General features: G+C 48.6%; 3 protein-coding genes across 3 annotated transcripts in view; 1 reads left to right on the forward strand and 2 right to left on the reverse strand.

Moving 5' to 3' along the window:
- Nucleotide 1: 1 nt before the first annotated feature.
- Nucleotides 2-7,010, reverse strand: abcg5 (ATP-binding cassette, sub-family G (WHITE), member 5). The gene is made up of 14 exons (XM_068741192.1): nucleotides 6,844-7,010; nucleotides 6,592-6,713; nucleotides 6,116-6,252; nucleotides 4,743-4,841; nucleotides 4,539-4,671; nucleotides 3,541-3,680; nucleotides 3,228-3,357; nucleotides 2,929-3,142; nucleotides 2,444-2,649; nucleotides 1,175-1,313; nucleotides 992-1,065; nucleotides 794-905; nucleotides 508-620; nucleotides 2-186 (listed from the first exon to the last, which is right to left on the reverse strand). Exons 1-14 carry the CDS (start codon nucleotides 7,008-7,010, stop codon nucleotides 2-4), a joined length of 1,971 nt encoding a protein of 656 aa, XP_068597293.1.
- Nucleotides 7,011-7,501: 491 nt separating this feature from the next.
- On the forward strand, nucleotides 7,502-11,399 carry abcg8 (ATP-binding cassette, sub-family G (WHITE), member 8). Its single transcript, XM_068741637.1, has 13 exons — nucleotides 7,502-7,525; nucleotides 7,937-8,038; nucleotides 8,112-8,259; nucleotides 8,468-8,706; nucleotides 8,801-8,933; nucleotides 9,001-9,270; nucleotides 9,369-9,522; nucleotides 9,623-9,724; nucleotides 9,817-10,016; nucleotides 10,527-10,603; nucleotides 10,704-10,971; nucleotides 11,063-11,190; nucleotides 11,262-11,399. The coding sequence occupies exons 1-13, from the start codon at nucleotides 7,502-7,504 to the stop codon at nucleotides 11,397-11,399; spliced, it is 1,983 nt and encodes a 660-aa protein (XP_068597738.1).
- Nucleotides 11,400-12,219: 820 nt separating this feature from the next.
- Nucleotides 12,220-21,951, reverse strand: part of lrpprc (leucine-rich pentatricopeptide repeat containing) — a 38,164-nt gene continuing 28,432 nt past the window's right edge. The window contains exons 27-36 of the mRNA XM_068741638.1: nucleotides 21,749-21,860; nucleotides 21,125-21,251; nucleotides 19,307-19,395; nucleotides 19,004-19,208; nucleotides 17,740-17,867; nucleotides 17,541-17,656; nucleotides 14,621-14,695; nucleotides 14,460-14,544; nucleotides 13,529-13,716; nucleotides 12,220-12,715 (exon numbers count right to left, since the gene is read on the reverse strand). Coding sequence (XP_068597739.1) covers nucleotides 13,532-13,716; nucleotides 14,460-14,544; nucleotides 14,621-14,695; nucleotides 17,541-17,656; nucleotides 17,740-17,867; nucleotides 19,004-19,208; nucleotides 19,307-19,395; nucleotides 21,125-21,251; nucleotides 21,749-21,860 — 1,122 coding nt within the window. The 3' untranslated portion in view covers nucleotides 12,220-12,715; nucleotides 13,529-13,531. The remainder of the gene's footprint in view (nucleotides 12,716-13,528; nucleotides 13,717-14,459; nucleotides 14,545-14,620; nucleotides 14,696-17,540; nucleotides 17,657-17,739; nucleotides 17,868-19,003; nucleotides 19,209-19,306; nucleotides 19,396-21,124; nucleotides 21,252-21,748; nucleotides 21,861-21,951) is intronic.

Here is a 21,951-nt window from a genome sequence, read left to right on the forward strand (position 1 = left end):
TTTAATGGCGTACTAGTTTGTCTCTAACCTTGAAGCTGATCATGCCCAGAAGCAGGAGGGCGGGGAGGAAGGAGTAGAGGAGCACAAAGTCGAGTGTGTATCGTGAGGGCGCCCCGGGATAGCCTTCGTCGATGATCTGATCACCTGAAGTGATCAGACAGGCTGCTGGAAAAACACTGGAAACATCTGCCAAAACACGGAGAGGCACGGTTAAAATCTCCCGTTCCGTCAGCGTAAGCGTTTCAAGATGCTGCTGATTCGGCCGTGAGGGAAAATATTCCCGTCGTCCTCCACAGGCACAAAAGTCAAAGCCAAGTATTTGAACTTTTACAACTTCAAACCTCATAAAAACATAATATTGATGCCACAAATGGCCACCTCCATCATAACGCTGTCTCAAGTGGAAGGTGTGGTGTTCTATTAATGCCGAGTCGCAGGCCGACTGCTCTAAATAAGACCTAGAGGTGGGCGGACTCGGAACGCGGTCCCGTGGCGAAAGCGACTCACTGCATGTGAAGTCGAGTCCCTGGAACTCGGTGACGATGAGCAGCTCACAGCTGTACTTCTGGAAGGTCAGGTAGCTGAGCCACTGGAAGATCTGCGGCATCTGCTGGGTGCTTCTGATGAGAGGATGAGAGGAAGAGGAAGAGGAAGGTGTCTTCGGTGGGCACGTTTCCTGAATAAAAGCCTTGACATCAAGTCCGATTCAAGGAGACGACCTCTGCGGCCGCTCGGGAGGGTACCGCAGGACGAGGAGGAGACGCCGCCTCCGTGGAATTGTTTGCTGTCTCACCTCAGGAAGCCAGATCCCACCAAGATCCCTGCGATGTTTAGCAGAGCCACTCCACTGTTGACCATGTTGGGGTCTTGGACCACTCCTAACAGCACCACAGTCAGCAGCTCACCTGAAGGGGGGGGGGGCACCAAGACACACTGCTAAAGCTAAAATAAAAAGGGTGTAAACGTGACAGCCATCTGCCCATCAGCTCACCTACGATGTGTGGCACCTGGACGACGGCGCTGAAACACAGGAAGCGTAAGCTGTCGGGATGCATCCCCACGGTCCTGGGTGGAAAACAACAGAGTTAGTGCTAATGGTTTAAATGTTACGGATTAGGAGCATGAAATCAATGAAAGCCTAAAGGGAGATGAACGTGGCGCTCCAGGTACCCACCAGTAAAGGAAAGAGGAAAAGATGAAAACGCTGATGATGCTGAAGGGCAGGATGTGGAAGATGTAGGCCAGGAACATTTGCCATTTACTGTAAAGCCCATCCTGACTCTCCTGATCACCGATGGCTCGTAGCACCGGGACTGTTCGGGAAAACCGGGGGAGAGTCGGACGGGGGGAGAGAGAGGAAGCACAGAACACGGGGAGCAGGAGCAGAGAGGAGGAAGTCAGAACCGAGGACCTGCTGGGTGACGATGTCAACCTTTATTCTGTATTCTACACACTATACTCACCTAATTGAAAGAATCAGGGGTGTATACATATATATTTATATACATAATGTGTATAAATATAGTATTTATTTTACTTGCTCGCTACAGATTTGTTGAGCAGGGAATGGATCATTTCTCTTTCATTGTGCAACCCAGTGTTCTTGGAGGCCTCATTTCACCTTGATCCTATCAGTCTTTATTGACCCCCCCCCCCCCCCCCCCCCCCAGCTGTCTGGGTGCTTTTAATTCTGCCGTGACTTCTGCTCCAGTCAGTGTTTTATCACACTTCTTATCCACAGTGTCTATGAAACACAGAACTCTAAAAGCACAGCTCACTCGGCTGCGTGCGCACGGAACAGGAAACAGATCATCACCTCATGCGCGTTAATAACACACGTCGTTGTCGATATAATCTTTTAACATAACCTAAGGCAGGCATGGGCAAACCAAGGCCCGGGGGCCATATACGGCCCGTTGGTCTTTTTAATCCGGCCCGCCGAACTTGTCTAAATTATATCATTAAATTAAATTGTATTATAATTAAACCCCATTAATTTGACCTTTTCCCTGTAATGCTGCCTGTAAAAGGCCAAATCCTTTCATGTAATGTCTTTTACATGTCATTTATATTAGTTCACACAAATACTCAATCCATCTGTTCCCGACCCGGCCCCTCTGTCAAATTTTAGAACCAATTGTGGCCCGCGAGTCAAAACGTTTGCCCAACTCTGACCTAAGGCATCAAGTAAATGTGGAGATGGGCTTTAAGAGGTGATACATGTCATCATAATGTAGGTAACAAACGATCTTTGACCTTAATGTGGGAAGTTCTCAGATGAAAAAGGAAAACGGCTTGTGTTTGGGCCACACAAATACCAAGTTACAAACACAAAACACAGACTGACAAGATCAGAACTGAACTTTACATAACTTGAACAGAAACCGCGTGTAAGTGTAAGTTGACAGAAAGCAGAGTGTAGATGTGTGTTGGACGGACTCACACAGAGCCACGGCGTTCAGCATGCCGGTGTAGGGAGAGGCCCCGATGCACTGGTAGATGATGCCGATGCGGTCCTGCACGGCGCCCTTGCTGACGTCCATGTCTAAATGGATCACGAAGAAGGCCACGAAGAGGCCGTAGATCAGGTTCTGGGACAGGCGCATCAGAACCCCAATCCTGTCTCTGGAGAGGTTTCTGGTTGTCCGTCTACAAGCAAAAAACACAGTAAATAAAAGTCAATGAACTTCACATAAACGGGCTGGACAGGGACCGGGCTGGACATTGTAATGTACAGTATTTGAATGAAAGTTTTTTTGTAACATACAGTATTTGAATGAAAGTTTTTTTTCCTTCCTGTTTGTACATATGCTAAGTTATCCCCTCAGTATCGTTACATTCTGTTTCTATATTTCCTATCCTCATTGAAAATCTGTATTTTCATTTGTTCCAATAAAATAAAAATAAAAAGCCTTGCTCAACACTGACCTGAGCAGAACCTGCAGTTTGGCGGCCCCGCTGGGCGACTCCTTGCTCTTGAAGGGCACTTCCGGCTTGTCCGTCCTCTGCAGGCTCCGCTCCATCTGTCCCAGCATGCTCCGGTACACGGCGGACCTCCGGTAGGACGAGGCGATCTCGTGCATGCGGCTGAAGGTCGCCGCCTCCCTCTCGCTGTTGCGAGTGTCCACCGAGGTGAAGTCGACTGTGTGACACACGACAGCGGCTTTAAGGTCACGCCACACAGTTCGTTTCGTGTGAATGCACGGGCGCGGGCCGTCGTCCGGTACCGTAGATGTCAAACGGGTTGCAGTATTCCGGACACTCGTAGCCGCATTGGCCGAAGAAGTCCACCATCTCCCCCGGCTGCCCGCAGAACACCAGCTCCCCTCCACTCATGATCGCTATTCTGCTGAACACCTGGAAGGTGAATTGTTTTCAGGACGTTTATGGATCAATGTTTGTATATTATGAACAAAGGGAACCGGAAATGGGCGGAACGTCGTTCATCATGTGCACGTTGTTTTAAAATAGGGCGGGAAAACGTGTAAATCTGTTTGAAGAAAGTTTCTCTTTTTAACGTCACTTCGGCTCCGAGCTCACCTTGAAGAGCTCGGAGCGTGGTTGGTGGATGGTTACTATGACGATACGGTTCCTCTTGGCCAGCTCGGCCAGCAGCACCACAATCTGATTGGCCGTCATGCTGTCCAAGCCGGTGGTCGGCTCGTCCAATAGGATCACCCCTGCAAATGACATCATCATCATCATCATCATCATCATCATCATCATCACCCTCCTCCTCCTTCAGGCCTGTCACTCATTGAAGCGCAGAGAACAAAGGAAAGAAACGAGAACTTCTTTTTCCTCCTTTTAGTTGGAAACTTTTAAACGCTCTTTGACGCACGCAGCGGCTCTCAGCGGGGCCAACTCCACTTGTGAAGATAAATTAGTTCTCTCGCTCTTTTTTTTAGTTAATTGCTCTAATTAGGACAATTAAAAGATTGCCTCTTTGCTTTATGAAAAGCAGAGTGGAATTAGCCGATGCTTTAATTGCAAGATTAATTCATTTCCTGGTTGATTGGCGAGGCAGCAAATAGGAACAAAGTGTGTGACTGCGTGTGTGTGTGTGTGTGTGTGTCCGCGGCCATTCTAATCCTCAATGAGGACTGAGACCCTTCGTCCTCCCTGGAGGACCCCAGACCTGATAAACCACACCTGGGATGAGACACACTCAGCCAGATGATGGTCTCTGCTCATTCTCCTGGTGGCGTGACGATAACCCACCCTTTTATTACTCTTCTCCGTCTTTCCCTCTGTCCCTTTCTCACTCCTCTCCTTATTCCTCACTCGCATAAATCCCTTTGTGTTCCACTGTGGAACTTCTAAAACTCGGAGGAGACATGTGGAGAACTCGGTCCTGCCTCCAGTTCTGTCGCTTCCTGCGGTATACGTACGGAATATTACTGCGTACAACATGCCTCAAAACCTCCCCTCTCTTCTTCTGGGTCATCATCATGACGACGTTGCGGCATGAGCGCCCCTTTGAATGTCTGACGTCGGTGAAGATCGAGAGACGAACCCTCCGTAGGGGAGAGACTCACTCGGGTCCTGAAGGAGCTGACTGGCGATGGAGACCCTCCTCCTCTCGCCACCAGAGATCCCTGGGAAAACCCGGCCTCCGATAACGTTGTGGGCCACATGGGTCAGACTCAGCTCGGCCATCACCGCCGACACCTGCAGATTAGATTTACAGACCTTCATAATCCCAAAGCCTCTTTAAACCGGAGCGCCTGTTTGGAACGCACCTTCTTCTTGATGGCTTCGGCCGAGTGTTTCCGCAGGGCCAGCTGGGCCGTGTAGGTCAGCGTCTCCTCCACCGTCAGGTAGCTCAGCAGGTTATCGCTCTGGAGGAAGAACAGGCGCTGATAGGGAACTACGATCTCACGGATAGGAAACTACGATCTCACGGATAGGAAACTACGATCTCACGGATAGGAAACTACGATCTCAAGGATAGGGAACTACGATCTCACGGATAGGAAACTACAATCTCACGGATAGGAAACTACGATCTCACGGATAGGAAACTACGATCTCACGGATGTTTTATTTCTACTGGGAATACATTCTATAATTGCTTCTGCGCTCCTTGAGGCCGAAGCCGTCTTCAACGTCTCGACTCGGAGGGGAGATAAGCGACAGCATCCGTCAGCAATCAAACTATCTAGAACAGTCATGGGCAAACTACGGCCCGGGGGGCTTCTTAATCCGGCCCACCAAACTTGTCCAAAATATATAATTAAATTACATTTTATTATAATTATACCTCATTCCTTTTCCCTTTTCCCTGTAAAAGGCTAAGTCTGTTCCTGTCGTGTCTTTATATTCACACAAACGCGCCAACATCGGTTCCTGGCCCCGCCCCCTTAGAGCCCATTGTGGCCCGCGAGTCAAAAGGTTTGCCCACCCCTGATCTAGAATGATTCTTTAAACGCTGGTGCTGCAGCAGATACGCTTTTTGCCATACATTGTGTCCCTCCGTATAGGATGCATGCGCGCCCCCAGATAGACGCACGCCTTCCTCACACGGACCCGCTGAACCCTCGTTCACCAATCCCACCTCTCCTCGGTCTCTCATCCGAATGGCTTTAATATCAGGAGCTCATATCGCCGGGCTCATCTGCAGCTTAGCGGGGGGAAGTTAATGACGAGGCTTAGGGAGCAGAGGGGGGGGGGGGGGGGCTGCTATCAGCTGGAAGAGGGAGACGATTTGAGAGGCAGCGTTTATAATTCAGGGTTTGGACACACTCCAGCACCTCTCATTGAGAGATGACATGTATGAGGAGGCCAGCGAGGGTCCGCGGTTCGTTTCTGCCACAGACCAGAGGAGTGTTTCAGGAGTTTGTGTGAAACGGTGTGTGTTCATTCAATCTGTAGTTTGGTCCTAATGACGCTTGGACACGAGGAACTTCCCTACATGCATCCCGAGTTCAACCCGAGGCCCACGGCTCGCCTCCTCCAAAGCATTTTGTTTTCACATTTGAGATCAGTTCGTTCTTTCAGATTGAAATATCTGTAAACTAGAAAAGCACTCAGAGAGCGCAGACCTCCGCCAAGCAGCTCATTTATTTAATGCTTATGATCAGTGTCGACGCCGAAGCGCTCGGCGTTCCTTCACCTGCAGCACGTAGGAGAAGCAGTCCTGATACTCCTCCCTCTTCATCTTCCTGCCATTAATGAAGACCTCGCCCAGCAGCGTTCCGCTGTTCCCGATCCTCCCTGCAATGGCATCCAACAAGGTGGTCTTTCCTGAGCCTGAGAGACACAAGAAAACAAATACAGGATATATCTGGTTCCATGTGGGTTTATTCCTGATTAAAAATGGGCATTATCTTCCTCCAAGAAGTGAAGAGAGGGATGTAGGAAGGGGTTGCATCCGTTTCTGCATCATTGGGCTGTCACGTTTTGTGTTTTGCACACGTTTGGTGGTTTCCTTGGTTACAAGTTGGACTTAGACTTAGATTTCATTTCCCGGGTGGATCTCAAATAGTCTTCAGTATTTCTTTTTCCAGACAAAGTTTTTAGATCCTTTAAACCTTAAAGCTCCTGAAAACATGCCGTTTCTTTGCTTTCTGGACCGAGCTGAGGACGCACCTGAATTCCCCAGGATACCCATGATCTGTCCACCGTCCACATGGAAGGAGACATCGTTGAGGATCTGGCGAGTCCATCGCTTCCTGTAGGACGGTAAGTCCCACCATGGACCTACATGCTCGCTGCAACACACACACACACGACTGGGTTTGAACGCAGACCTGACGGATATGTAATAACAGAATATGTTTACGGTCCTTTGGTGGATTTGAGTCCTCCCATCTGTCTCTCAGCCACCTCCTGTCCATTTACCTGACCGTGTAGGAGATCTTGCTGACACTGAGACAGCTGGAGGGCTCGGTTCGCTCCTCTCCTCCGTCTCTCCACACGTCCCTCCTCACCTCCGACACAAACTTAAAGGACTCTGTGGCTTTGCTTCTGTCCTCTTGGCTCGACCGTATCGAGTAAGATCTGTCCATGTCTCCAACCAGTGCCGTATCGAGTCTCCCTTAAACCGGTCCCCTCATGTCCACGTGTCCCACAGGTCGCTTTCTCTGCACACATTCCCTGTCAAACGCAGCAGTGTGAGGACAGCGATGTCTCCCAGGAGCCATAAACACACGGCGAAGGTTGCGCTATCTCAGAGAACTTTGATCTGGAGCCGTATAAAGAAGACGGAGGGGAAACAAACGCAGATGCCGAGTCCACTGACAGTTGTCACTTTCACCTCTGTCCTCAAATTGTGCGTGGCGATCAGAAACGATACGACTGCCGGAGGAGAACAGGTCAAGGGTTGGCACGACATGAATCCGGAGACGAGGAGGAGTGTGGCAGGAGACGAGACGAAGAAGCAGGACGGACGGGAATAAAGCAGACCCTGGTAGTAGGAGAGAGACTGGAACTGGGCACAGGAAGGAAAAGAGGGGCATTGACCCTTTAACCGTCCGCTCAACCAGCATCTTGCATCATCATGGACACAAATGGCTCGACGCAGGTGAGCGGTGAGATCAGGTAAACATCGGGAAGAGCTGCCGCCGATCCCTCGATAAAGCAAGGCATCGTTTATGACTTCACCTCCACTGAGAGAAAAGTCAAAGACATGCCGTAACATCTGTTCAAAATGCCCACAGATCAGATAACTCATGTTTAATGTGTCAAATATATTTTAATATATGTGAATGTGATTTCATTTGGGAATGTCTACTTCCATTTTAGAATAATTGAGTATTTTGAAGCTGGCCTTAAAATATGATTTTCAGGTGGACTCTGGAGCCACAGCTGGGCTGCAGTAAATATTTGCACAAATGCGCGACACACTTGTTTGCAGAAATTCAAATGTAACGTGCAGATGCTAAAGCGGCGTCAGAAAATACAAATGATTTTAAAAAAGTCCTCCGCTTGACAGCACCAGGACACGGAGCTGTTCTCAGCCGAGGAAGACAGCAGTCTCTACTTCACCTACAGCGGAGGATGCAATGAGCTGGAGGTCAACGACCTGCATTATGAGGTCGGCTATCGGCTCTCCTGTTTTACCTGTCAAAGGTCGGCCCAACTATAAGCGTGTCTGAACGCGTCCCCAGGTGGACACGGCGGCTCAGATCCCCTGGTACGAGAGGTTGTCGGAGTTCAAATTGCCGTGGGAGATAAAGGGAAACAAGCAGAAGGCCATCAACAACCTCAGCCTCCGGGTCCACAGCGGACAGATGCTGGCGCTCATCGGCAGCTCAGGTGAGACCCGGAGGGGGGGGGGCACAAGGGACATGCACCTAAAAGCTAAAAGTTCCTGGAAATAAGATCATCGGATAAAAAGCATGCACACCCTGAGACTCCAGCAGCAGCAGCAGGAGAGGGATCGGTCTACTTCCTGGACCTGCCTTTGATTTCTATAGAGTTGAATCATTTTGATCTTTCCTATTCTTAAATGTCCTTCTCCCAGGTTGTGGTAAAACGTCTCTACTGGACATCATCACATGCCGCGATGAGGGCGGGACGATGACGTCTGGTCAGATCCTGATCAACCGGAAGCCCAACACGCCCCAGCTGGTGAAGAAGAGCATCGCTCACGTCCGCCAGGATGACCGCCTCCTTCCTCACCTCACCGTCCGTGAGACCCTCGCCTTCGTCGCCAAGCTGAGGCTCCCCACCCACTTCGCCCAGGCTCAGAGGGACCAGAGGGTGAGGCGGGACATGCCATCTTCATTTAGATGGGACAGCAGTGTCCACCAGCAAGGGATGTAAGATATACACGCGTGTCTCCGCTGCGTCTCAGGTTGATGATGTCATCGCCGAGCTGCGGCTGAGACAGTGTGCAAACACCCGGGTGGGGAATGACTACGTGAGGGGGGTGTCCGGCGGGGAGCGGAGGAGAGTCAGCATCGCTGTCCAGCTGCTCTGGAACCCCGGTGAGTCCCCGAATGGGAATCAATCCAATGTTCATTGATCACCGATCAGCTGACCGTCACGCCGCAGGCATTCTGATTCTGGATGAGCCCACGTCGGGTCTGGACAGCTTCACGGCCCATAATCTGGTGATCACGCTGTCCCGCCTGGCCCGGGGCAATCGGCTGGTCCTGCTGTCGGTCCACCAGCCCCGCTCGGACATCTTCCAGCTCTTCGACCTCGTTGTCCTGATGTCATCGGGTTCGGCCATTTACTGCGGCGGCGCTCGCGACATGGTGCCGTACTTCACTGCCCTGGGGTACCCCTGCCCACGATACTGCAACCCGTCAGACTTCTACGGTAGATCCGTCTGTCCCGTTCATGGCTCATACCACCAGATGTGTTGTGGGACTGTAACCCCCCCTGCCCCCCCCCCCCCCCGCCTCTGCTCTGTCCAGTCGATCTGATCAGCATCGACCGGCGCAGTTTGGACCGGGAAGCCGAGTGTTTGGAGCAGGCCAGAATCCTGTCCGAGCAGTTCATGGAAAAGGTCAGGGACACGGAGGATCACATGTGGAGACCAGCTGGGACGGACGGGGGACAGTCTGACACGTGTGTGACGTGAATATTCCTTTCTAGAGAGTCCTTCTTTTTACGCTCACTTATTTACCGCCATCTCTTGCGAAGCGGTTTATCGGAGTCTCGTCTTCAGTTCCCAGCAGGTGGAGGCAGGCGATGAAGAGGAAGTCATCGCCATCGCCAAGCAAAGACGCCGACTACCTGGCAAACTGCAGCAATTCATGATCCTCATCAGGTCAGCGGACGACCTGCAATACTTAAAGTGTTGTTAATCTGCATGCTAACTTGTATTTTGTTATCTATTATCGTCTGGGCAACGCCCCTCAGGCGTCACATGTACAACGACTACAGAGATCTGGTCACGCTATTGGTTCACGGCTTCGAGGCTCTCCTCATGTCACTGCTGGTCGGCTGTCTCTACTACGGGGCAGGAGAGCAGCGTCTGTCCATTCAGGACACCGTCGCCCTCCTCTACATGATCGGGGCTCTCACCCCGTTCGCTGTGGTGCTGGACGTCATAGCCAAATGTGAGTCACGGCAGCTGTGGGCGAGGGTGAGAGTGGGAGTGGGTGTGGGTGGGCTTCAAAGGCACACAAGGTCAGGCGTTAGTGAATAAAGGTGATCAAAAACGACACCGGGAGAGTAGAGACGGTGGATTTCTCTGACGTGTGCAGCTTGTTTCATCGACCTGATCCCTTTGTGATTGTCTTTAGATTCTCCTACAGCCACAGCAGACTTGTCTCCTGAATATGATGGGAAATATGAGCAAAACGTTCGAAATAAAAAAATTACACGTATTTTTTTTTTTACCATTATTGTGAAGCAGTTTCCAGAAGGATATCTGTTTTGACAAACATCACAGCGTATCGTGCACACAGGAACTAAAAAGATGGGAAGGAAACACAAATCAAATACACTATTCTAATGTAATACTTGCGAGAAATCCTTGGAGAGGCTTTTGCTACTGGCAAATCGAGTCAAATTGATCCAAGATTTTCTGGCTTTTCCGCCCCTCATGAACTTCATGCTCGCTGCAGGTCACACAGAGAGAGCCATGCTCTACCACGAGCTGGAGGACGGCATGTACTCCGCCACCTCCTACTTCTTCGCTAAGGTAACCGTCCTACACCTAGCAGGCGGCAAAGCAGCTCCAGTGTGGTGCACGGTACTGCAACACGTGATGGTGTGTGTGTGTGTGTGTGCTCCACATTCAGGTCCTGGGGGAGCTGCCAGAGCACTGCGTGTTCACCTTGGTGTACGGCCTGCCCATCTACTGGCTGGCCGGGCTCAACGAGGCCCCCGAGCGTTTCCTGCTCAACTTCCTGCTGGTGTGGCTGATGGTTTACTGCAGCAGAGCCATGGCTCTGTTTGTCGCCGCTGCGCTGCCCACCCTGCAGACCTCGGCCTTCATGGGCAACGCCTTGTTCACCGTCTTCTACTTGACCGGCGGCTTCGTCATCAGCCTGGAGAACATGTGGCTGGGTGAGGAGACGGAGTTCGAGGAGCACACGAGGAGGAACATTGTGGAAAAGACGCTGGCCAGTACGTGACGCTTATAACTTTGACTCCACAGTGGCGTCGTGGATTTCCCACACCTCCTTCATGCGCTGGGGCTTCGAGGGCATGCTGCAGGTGCAGTTCAGGGGCAACGAGTACCCCTTCACCATCGCAAACGCCACCATCAATGTGGATGGCATACACGTGAGTTAGAAACGACTCATTCAAAATCAGAAAAATATCTACAACCAAAGTGCTCTCGGGTTTCCTCTCAGGTGTTGGACATCATGTACATGAACCAGTACCCGCTGTACTCGTGCTACCTGGTCCTGCTGGCCGTCTGCCTGAGCTTCATGATGCTTTACTACTTGTGCCTAAAATTTATCAAACAGAAGTCCAGTCAGGACTGGTGAACATCTGTCTGGGCCGCTTTTAACCATTAGGTCGTGTGCTGCCTTCTATCACACAACATCGGGGGGACGCTTTTTGTACGGCGCGAGGAAGGACATACTGGGATTTGGGCCCTAGTTCGGCTGGTTCGACAATAAGCCACACCCTTATTACCACGTGCCTTTAAGCGGCGTTTCGTTTGAGGATGTCAAAGCCTCATAACAATTTCAACTTCAGAAACTCCAGCCCTCGATACATGAAGTGACCTTGAGTTTTCCCTCGGTGTATTAAAAGGAACCTTATTTATAGACTTGCACCCCCTTTCTTCTCAGGCTTGTTCAAAGGAAATCATGATATAATCCCAGAACCAAACTAGGATTTGAGGATAAATGTAAATTCATGAAGATAGAAATTGCCCACTTGTTGTGGTCCTTGATTACAGTACCGCCGTCTGCCGCTGGGTGTCAGCAGAGCACTGTAGAATCCTCTGATATCCCTCTGCAGCTTTTACAATCTTTCCCCCCCCCACAGCTTTATCTTCTTTGTATATGTACGGTTATTAAGCTTAACAGTATAGGGAGTACAGGGGGGGGGGGGGGGGAAGAGTCCTCAGATTGAAGATTACATAATCTGTGTATTTTTGCACTGGTGCAAAAGCCTGATAAATATTTTGCAGACATGGTTTGAGTCCAACTGACTAAAGTATTAAATCAAACTGCTCCACTTGATCGTGTTTACTTTGTCGGCTTCTTTACTCGGTTACACGGTACAGCGAGTTGTAACCCTGCAGTCTTCTGATTGACATTTCAGCATCACACAAAACCTTCATAAAAACAGTGGAGGGATCTTTTTATTCACTCGGTAATTTCTGATATGGATATTCAGACTACACACCAACTTTAAGCAGGTTCAGATCCTCCTCCAGTGTTGACACGCAGCCTAACCGGAGCATCTAAATGGAACTCAGCCGTCGTTAACGTAATGATCGCACTTGTGCTTTGCCTTCTGATCATTTTTACCATCACATACCCAACAGTCAAGCCACACAAAACACCCCAGGCACACCAAATGTGGATCCCTGACATCTTTTATTATGATAAATACTTCTGTGTATTTTCAACATCATCTTCAGGAACATTATCAGCAGCGCAGCAGTCGGAATGGAACACAGCTCAACAGCAACATCGTCACTAAAGCACAATTAAGATTAAACAACTACTGTAAAAAAAAAAAAAAAAAAAGATCGCAGTGGAATCCGGATGGATGCAAAGATGAAGAGGAGGGGAGCGGGTGTTTATGCCTCCGTCTTCCTCTTCTCTCAGGTTATTTCTCAGGATAGCTGCATAAAATTTAAAAGACAAGGAAAGACAATCGTCCATCAGAGAAACGGTGCTCTGCCCCCCCCCCCCAAAACAAAGCAGCACTGGAGCCCTCTTGGGTCCGTCTAAATATTCTCCACCTTCCAACCAGGTTGCATCGTTTCATCTTTAAACCCCCCCATTAATACACAAATAAGGGATTTGCAGCAAACTCCCCGAACACTCAAACACGCTGCCACTCCCAGCTAATTAATCGGTGTTTTGATCCACGGCTGTGGGGGGGCCATTTGTTTCTTTTTCTTTTAGCAGATTACACTAGCTTCTCACTTTGTACGCTCATTAATGGAGTAATTAATGCTCCTAAACAGTCGCGTTCACTTCGGAAGGGGAGGGAAAGAACACGAGATCCTGGCAGGAGTTTAAAACGCCTTCAAAGGTTCAGCTCACCCGAATTACAATTACGGAAGCTGGCTGCAGGCCCGTCTGCCATATCGCGATGTTAAACATTTGAAGGTGAAAGACCGGAACCATCATTACCGACTCTTTGCCTTTTCTCTTGACAGAAAACGCGATGGGTTTTTTTTTTAAAATAATGTTTGCAAGGTTTGCAATTGACAACAGGGTCACGCAAAGATCTCGGATCTGAGTGAAACTTGTGGCGAGGCTGGGACACAGACCGGAGAACTTGATTTCTCCTGTCAATGAGCAGATCCAAATATGTTTGGGAGGTAAAGACAAACGAGTCCCGTTCTAGAATGAAGTAAATGATTCTCTGATTTCACTACACTTTATTCTGTCGCACGAGAGGCGGTGCAGAATACACAAATACTCACACTTTAGAAGCCGGATCCAGTCAGATTTGTCTTCGTGGGACTCACAGTGGGTTCGGTGAAGGGCAGGTCCTCCCCCGCATTTTTGTAGAGGACAGCGAGCCGTTTGAGGGACAGATCGTCGACGGGCGTCCCTTCCTCCTGCATCTGATTGTACAGCACCTTGGCTGACGTTAAATCATTATCCACATCTGTCAGACCAGAGGGAATAAGAAACTAAAAGTCAGAAAAAGTCTGCATGCAAATGTCTTATTTGAATGCAGACATCTTGGAATATGTGTGTGTGTTTGTGTGTGTGTGTGTGTGCGCATTCGAGATTGATCTGTACGATGATTCAAAACTCTTAAATATCAAATCCTTACAATAATGCAGAGCTTCAATCGGCACCTTTCGGTTCTTTCTTTCTGTTGCTGTGAGTGAATGCCGATAAATGTGAGGCACGAAGAGACAGACGGACACGACGACGAGCGACGCACGGAGGAAGAAAAACAAAAAACTCGCAAAGAACGAAACGATGAAAGTGGAAGGACGGGGCAGAGAACCGAGGGGAGTAGAGCATCGCTAATTGTGTCCCCTGTGGACGTCTTGACCGACCAGCTTGGCTAACGCTAATTAAATAGTCATGTCTGCTCGTCTCTGGTGCGACACGCTACGAAGAAGGGGAGACGGGGAGGGTAAGGCGGTCAGTCGAAAAGCGAGGGGAGGGTGTCGGCGAAGGAATTGATGGGAGGACAAACGAATGAAGACAAAAAGACAAAGTAGAAGGGAGAGGAGTCAAGAAAATGAGAGGGGGGGAAAGCCGAGTGGTGGGCCGTGTTTCAATTAGCACGCTAGGCTAGCCAGGACAGCTACCTCAATGGAGGACATGTGTTCTCGTAACCCCTGAACGCACGCACGTGTGTGTTGCATGCGTGCGTCGGTGTGTGAGGCTTACAATGGCATTTCATCAAGTTAGCGCTCAGCCACATCTTGTCAGCGAAGTCTGGAATCAGGCTCATGAGGGACTTGATCTTGTCCACCTGTCAAACGGCGACATTCATTTTCACAGGAGAGAACATGAAAGACGTAGCATTAAATGGCCATCGTGATTTTTACCTGTCCAGGAACGTACGTCTTGTGAACAATGAAGTACTCGAGCAAATCTTTCTGCTCAGCCACAGCGCTGCAGCGCTAGAGACGGAGAGGACAGGAGAAATCAAGCCCGGGACACAGACGAGAGACGACAAGGGGCGGGGGGTGAACGACTCCCGTTGTAGAACGTTCAACCTGTGCACGGCATGCAAGCAAACATGGGATTTACAGTATGCGCGTCTACCTGTGTGTGTGTGTGTGTGTGTGTACAGATGCATTAACGTGTCTTCACTCGGCAGCATGGCTTCAGTACAATATGGCAATTAGAGCAACGCTGCTCCACTTCACTCAACTTTGCTCCGTGCTCTCGCTCCCCTCCCTCGTTTGTTTCTCCCCCTCGCTACACCAGCCGCTCCCAAAGGCGGCGCCGCAACCAGCCGGGCCTCCTGATGCCCCTGCTCCTCACACAGACCAGCCTAAAAGCTCTGGATGTCCAGGGAATGCTCCGTTCCTCCCATCCCACACACAAGCGGCCACAGAGCTCCTAATGACCAACCCCATCCCCTCTCCTCTTCCTCTCTCCTGACGGCCTTCGTCGTCATTACAGTCGGCTTGCCTGCTTAAGAGCTTTTCGGAGTTAGCGGCCTGCTTTACTCCAGTTGCTACCCCGATGCGGCGAGGAAAAAGGAGAACATGGGCGTGGCCTGGGTCCCTTCGCTGGAGTCTGAACTCCAAACTACAAGCCGATCACAAACTAGGGCTGTTTTTTTTAAAGTATGCAGTTTTAGGACCTTTTATTTGGACTTTGGATTCTGAATTGTAATTTTTGAAGTGCCGTCATCGACCCATTTCCGATATCAGGCAGTATTTTGACTATCTTCGCCACTTTTCCAAGCCCCACAGAATATCTACTATGACTATGCAAACACCGAACCTACCAAATAAAAGATTAAAGTCTCTTATTTCATTATAAAAAAAGAAGTGTGTTGCTAGCATTTTACGTTCCGGAGTTATTGCCGTTGAAGAGGCAGATTTCAATGAATGTTTGGGTTTCAAAAAAACGTCTTTAGACGCGAATGGCACGCATAGAGTTAATGCCAGTTTCTGATTATTTTATAAACTTAAATGACTGCAATGGATTAAGAGAAAGAGATGGTTAAAAAATGTGTTTAATTTCTCCCTTCTGTAAATCGAGTCAAATTAAACCTCATGCCAGGCGCGTATTTTAGCTGAAGAATCATGCAATCATATTTTCTTTTTTTAAATAGTGATGAAGAGGAGAGTAGTGAGAAATGTATCTGTTCATTAACATGCATGCTAGGCGGACATGTTTAAAAATTGAGAGGGATAATCACTGAAGATGTCATGAAGGATTGAAGAGCAGACGTCTCGGCTCCACGTCTGAGTGGATCTGTGCCCGATTCTCTCAGTTCATCTGGTTCTGACTGACCCACTTGGTAAATAAACTCAGAACCAAATTAAGCCTCTCTCCCATACGAAACACGAGATTTCCACTTTTTTAAGGAATTTAAGGTTTCAGAAATAATTTAAAGTGGAAATATTTTTGAAATAGGGTGGCACGGTGGTGTAGCGGTTAGCGCTGCAGCCTTACAGCAAGAAGGTACAGAGTTCTTATCCTATCTGTGCAGTTTGTGTTCTCCCTGTGTCCGCGTGGGTTTTCTCCGGTTTCCAAAAACATGAAATTTAAGTGAATCGATTACCGGTACTCTAAATTGCTCATAGTGTATGGGTGTGTGTTTGTCTCTGTGTGGCCCCGCACTGGCGACACATTCGGGGTGTACCCCAACTCTCGCCCATAAGCAAGCTGGGAGAAGATCCAGCAAAGCCGCAAAGCTGAAAAAAGAAAATGGATGGATGGAAATATTTTGAAATGCAACACTGAAAACGAACACAGCTACATTATTACACCTTAGCGATTGAAGAGTAGCCAAAGTTGAATGTGTGTGTTGCATGTCACTGCAGCACAGTTCGAGCGAGCTAACGCTCGCTAGCTCAGGATTCTTCCCTCTACTTTTCTGCTCGCTACGGATTCATGTCCCCAGGCTCAATGCGAAGCCACCGAGCTGTAATGTAGGAACCGTGTTCAATAAGTCAGGGAGTCGGCGGCCGGTCTCAGACCGCCGGGGCCGAGCTGTGGAATGGCGGGCGGGCGCTTCCTGTCATAAATGTGAGGAGAGATAAATAAGTCAACGACTGTGGTGGGAGACTTCTCCGACTTCACCGGGGTCTGACAGCTGGACTGGTGCATCCTGGGAGATGTGATGGACCGAGTTTCATCTCCAGTTCCCTTGTTGATTTTTTTTTATTATACATCCATCTATATACATTTTAGATTCTAATTACTTGGATATAATAATTTAAAAAGCAGCCAAGTGCAAAACACTCAAATGGAGCAGCGTGCACTGAGAAGCAACGCTCCAGATGACTCAAAATTTAATTAAAGTGGTCGCACACACACACACACACACACAAAATGTCTTCATGGTATTTTGCTCTTGTTTTGCTTTGGCTCGAGTACCTGCACCTGGTAATTTAAAACTCACAATTACACTCAATTACCTTCCACAATAGCAGATAATTTTGGAAGGGAGTCATGTTTTTCTTTCAAAGCATCCTTAGCATCTTAGCGAAAGGAAAACGGAGTGCAATAAATGCCTGGGTGATGAGGAACACGGTCTGACCATTTAAAAAAACAAAACATTTAAATATTGATGAAGAGAAGTGAGTCAGAGCAGCCGCTAATTTATCTTTATCACGTTTGCACGAATGCTTGTCTATTTCTTTTCAGTATTAATTCAGTGCATCTCAGCCGTCATCTGTGGACAAACAAACATATCAAGCACACAATATCGGTTCTCCTGAAGAAGCTTTGGCGAACACGTCGTCTGCTTTGCAGGAACACGCGTAACGCACTCATACTCACGTCCAGAATCAACTTGGCCTCATCGACTCGGTAGTTTTCCAGCAGCTTGAGGAAAAGGATCGTCACCGGTTTGTAGTCAGCAAAATGGTTGGCTTGGCGCTCGACCAAAACGTTCACTGCAACGCAGCGCACACATTTTTGTTATCATTGTGTGTTTGTCTTTTTTCCCCACTCGGCTTCATCGTCATTTGCGTCTTACATTTATCGAAGGCCTCCTCGTCGTTTAGATCCAAGATCTTCGCGAAGAGCGGGAAAACGTCGTTGTGTTTGATGTCTGGGTTTGTCAAGACTTCCTCCAGCAGCTCCACTGCCGCGGCCCCGTTACCGCTGAAAAGGGTAAGAAGTGATGAGCGCGCTGGAAGGAAAGCTGCTCATGATTCAGCTCAACACAGAATGGGGAAACAAAAAGGTTTTAAGGTTCAAGCTGCATGACATTAATCTGACATAAGACGCCGTTTTTTAGATTTCAAAACGCATTAACAGTTGAGGTATTTAAATGTTTCTTTGGAAAACACAGGACGTTTTCCTGCGGACGTCGCAACAACCAAACAAGCGCATTCAAACATACAACTCAATCTGGCAAGCCGGACTCCCCACCATCACCATTCGCGATGAATATTTAACACACGGGGTGCGCGCACGTCTTTGTGTATGTATATGTGAGGGTCCGGTGGCGGTGTTGTGGGGGCAGCGTATCCTGTGCTGATTATTACGACTGGGGCCGTTCTGAATAATTCAACAGCGGGCCCCTCTAAATGCGGCGCTACGCTTTCCGGGCCGGCTTGCTTTTCCCGCCCCGGCTCTTAACCAGTCAGCTTGACTCAGATACAGCGGGGACGCACGTGTCAGAGCCGCTCAGCGGAGCTCCCAGAGGTCAAGGTTCAAGTTGACAGGCCCACGCTGCGATGGCCAATCGGGCGTGAGACCGTCTTGCTATTCATCACTTCCTGCTGTCCCTCCGAGCTGGCGTTGGGACGCCGCAGCCGGAGCCGGAGGACAGCGCTAATGCGGCAAGTGGTGCAATGAAAGTTTGATGCACACGTGCTTTCAATTTTGTTCTCTGTTGTTTTGGGAAGCAGCAGTGGAAGATGGGTGCTTTAGTGACATTAACAGGAAACCATGAATAATCCTGTTAGACCTGTGTTTCCCATTTGTACTCGACGCCCCGCTGGCGCTGTGTGCTTTTACGATAAGTGTGTGTCAACCTGGCTTTTGTCACACTCTGCTGCTGGTGCTGCATTATACCGCGCAGCGAAGCCAACGGAGGTTTTAAGTTCATCTGGACGCGTTTCTGCGAGAAGCTAAAGTGAAATTCAGATGACTTTATTAATCCCAAAGGGACAAAACAACTTGGTCGGAAAACTCAACATTATTAATTGCAGAAAAATCATACAGAGTTTAATTCCCTCCTGAACTCAAAACGTCTTCTGATCTCAGCCACGCAGACTCCCCAGCTGTCTTACCTCTTGAAACGTGCCAGTATTATGCTGCTGTCGACCAAAGCTGTGGGCAGGTTCTTGCTCAGGCCATTCTCCGCGACCAGCTGGACCACCTCCTGAATCCCCTCCTCATCGCCGTCTTTTGCCTGGGCCTGAACCAACGCTGAGGTGGCAAGTAGGGAGGGCATGATGTTCTTTGACAGAACGGACTTCAGGGTCTCGAGGGCATCTGTGGAGGAGCGGGAGCAGCCACACGTGTCTCTGAAGTGGCTGTGTGTGCGTTTGGGGGTTTGGGGGTTTGTTTTCTAGCACACGCCCGTCTCTTACCTTGGGTCTGGCCTTTCTTGCTCTGCGTGATGATGAGCAGGTTTAGGGCGCGATCCTGCAGCTTGAAGCCTGGGATCATGGATTCGGCGCTGAGAGACACAAAGCAGTTCTTTGGTTTTAAACTACACATGAGGAAAGTACATAAATAAGTGCAAATACTTTGACAGATATTTTATTAACACAATGAAAGGTTATGAATACCACAACAGACGTTCTGGTTATATTTTATTTGTCGAATCTATTAGAAAGACATTTGTAACATGTATCTATATATATATTTTGTTTTTTTTGTTGGTTGTCAATAACAGAGGGCACCATCACATACAAAATAAAAATTTGGGACCTCTGGCATCACTTTGGAATCTTATTCTTAGAACTTTAGACTCGGCAGCGATGAAGTGAAGAAGGACAGAAGACAGAAAACACAACATGGTTGATTCCTTGGAAGAGCCTGAAAACACAGCTGAAGACTTCCTGCCGAGCTGTGACACGCACGTTCGTATATCCGTGTGTGTTATCAAGTCGAGCAGACCCCCCCCCCCCCCCCCCACGGCTCATCACCTCTTCCTCCAAACTTTGCTTCCCTCTCTCCGCCTACTCATCTACTTGTGCTTCTTTTCAACCCTCCTCCTTTTCATTGCTTTGCTGCTAAATCCTTAATCAAGTCTGCCCACCCGTCTTTCCATTTCTTATTATGGTCCCGCAACCAGATTAATCCCTCCACTCAATTGAGCATCAGGCTGGCAATCCTTATCGCCACGGCTACACCAGGCCAAGCACTATCCAGCCGCCGCCGGGACCGGTCAAGGCAGGGGATTGGCGCTGTAACAGGGTCGTTGGGCACAGGAAGATGGAACAGTGGGGGTCAGAATTCTTCTCATCGAGTGGAAGGAAAGCTCCCGAGGAAGTCTCCCACTCACCTTTTTCCAACACACACACACACACACTACAGATCACATGCCTCCCCCTTCTAGAGGTGTTGTGCCTTCATTTGCCTCTTCTCTCATCAACATCACTCGCTTCCAATCCCTTGATCTCACTACTAGCCCCCCCCCCCCCACTCAATTCCATACAGATTACCCAAAACAAACACTCACATGCACAGAGAATTACTGGCTGCAGCATCTTCATTAACCTCGTACGCGGTTCAATCCGAGTCTCCTCCTTTGCATTTCTTTTTTTTTTTTGTCTTGTTCCTGTGCTTCTGCTCTCGACTCATTTCCATTCTCATTTATCTGGCGCAGATAAACAAAGCTTTTACCCGGGCAAGGATGCCTTAAAGTGGAGACGGGTTATCACCGGTATCGAGCGCTTGTTCGGAGCGTCTAACTCTAAGACGATACAATTATTCCTCATATAATAAGAACAAACAATGTAGCGAGCTGAAAAACAAGAACAACCGATTCTTTGATGTTTATACATATCGTGCCCTACAAATGAATACAATAATTTCCTCTTGTATCGTGTTATATTACTATCTCTCTTTTTGGGGGAAGAAGAGTGATGTTTGTGTAAAAAAGTCACATGACCAAGTGTGTGTCTTGGTGTTTAGTAAGACCCATTGCTCATATCCAGCAAGGTCGAGTGTGCTGCCACACAATCAGTGTATAATCCTCACGTCTATTAGAGAGGCCGTTTTAGTGACCCAGACGACGGGGAAAGAAGCAGAGAACTGTGAACATGTCACAATATTCTTATTCACTATGAATGTGATTACCTGAGAAGGACAGAATGGCCATTATCACAAATGAAAGGAAACAAGATCACGATTCCCCACAGATTTAACACCGATTGTTAAACGTGCTTTGCCTAACTTACATGTCCTTGACTCTCATGGCATTGTCATAGGAGCCTCCAGCCAACAAGGCACGGATCACAACATTGTAAGTTTGAGCAGTCAAATAGTAACCCATGTCCTTGGCTTGCTGCACCATCTCGTAGGCTTCTGCAGAGGAAGAAGATGAGCAAACCTAAATTTAAGTCAAAGGCAGGGCGTGAAAAAGAAAAGCAGCCTTTGATAGGGTTTTATCGCATTAGCAGGAGAACCTGCTTTCACCAAGATGACGGCAAGCAATAAACACTTAGCAGGACTACGTGATCAGAGAAGTCTCGCTGGGATCGGATACCAGACAGACAGAAAATGCTGTTTCGCTTCACATCAAACCTTTAAGTGCTTCGGGTGAGACAGCAAGTCAAACGCAGGATATTCCTCTAATGTTCTATTTTCTTTATGGCAATTCGACATTCCCAGATAATTTCCAAAGTAACTTCTTACATAGAATAGGATAGAAAGCCTTTATTGTCATGGCATAGTAGCTACACAATGAGATTAGGAGTGCTGCTCCGTCTGGTGTCTAAAAACAGCATAAAATACAAATGATAACGGAACATTCAAGTAATCTGCATGTTATGTCAAAATCACGGCGACCTCCTGCTGCTTACCTTGCTTATCCTGCTTTTTAATGAGAGAAAATATACGGGACATGTATTGATGAACTCTGTCCTTTGTGGGGCGGTTGGATGCAGAAATTTCTTCATCTCGCAGGTACCGGGACTGGAAATGACACACAAGCAACAGAGACGGTGGATGAACTATGTGCTTTAGCACTAACCGGTGCATGCATGTGCGCCTTTGCATACAGAAG

Source organism: Brachionichthys hirsutus, chromosome 7, assembly GCF_040956055.1.
Source record: "Brachionichthys hirsutus isolate HB-005 chromosome 7, CSIRO-AGI_Bhir_v1, whole genome shotgun sequence".
NCBI lineage: Eukaryota > Metazoa > Chordata > Actinopteri > Lophiiformes > Brachionichthyidae > Brachionichthys > Brachionichthys hirsutus.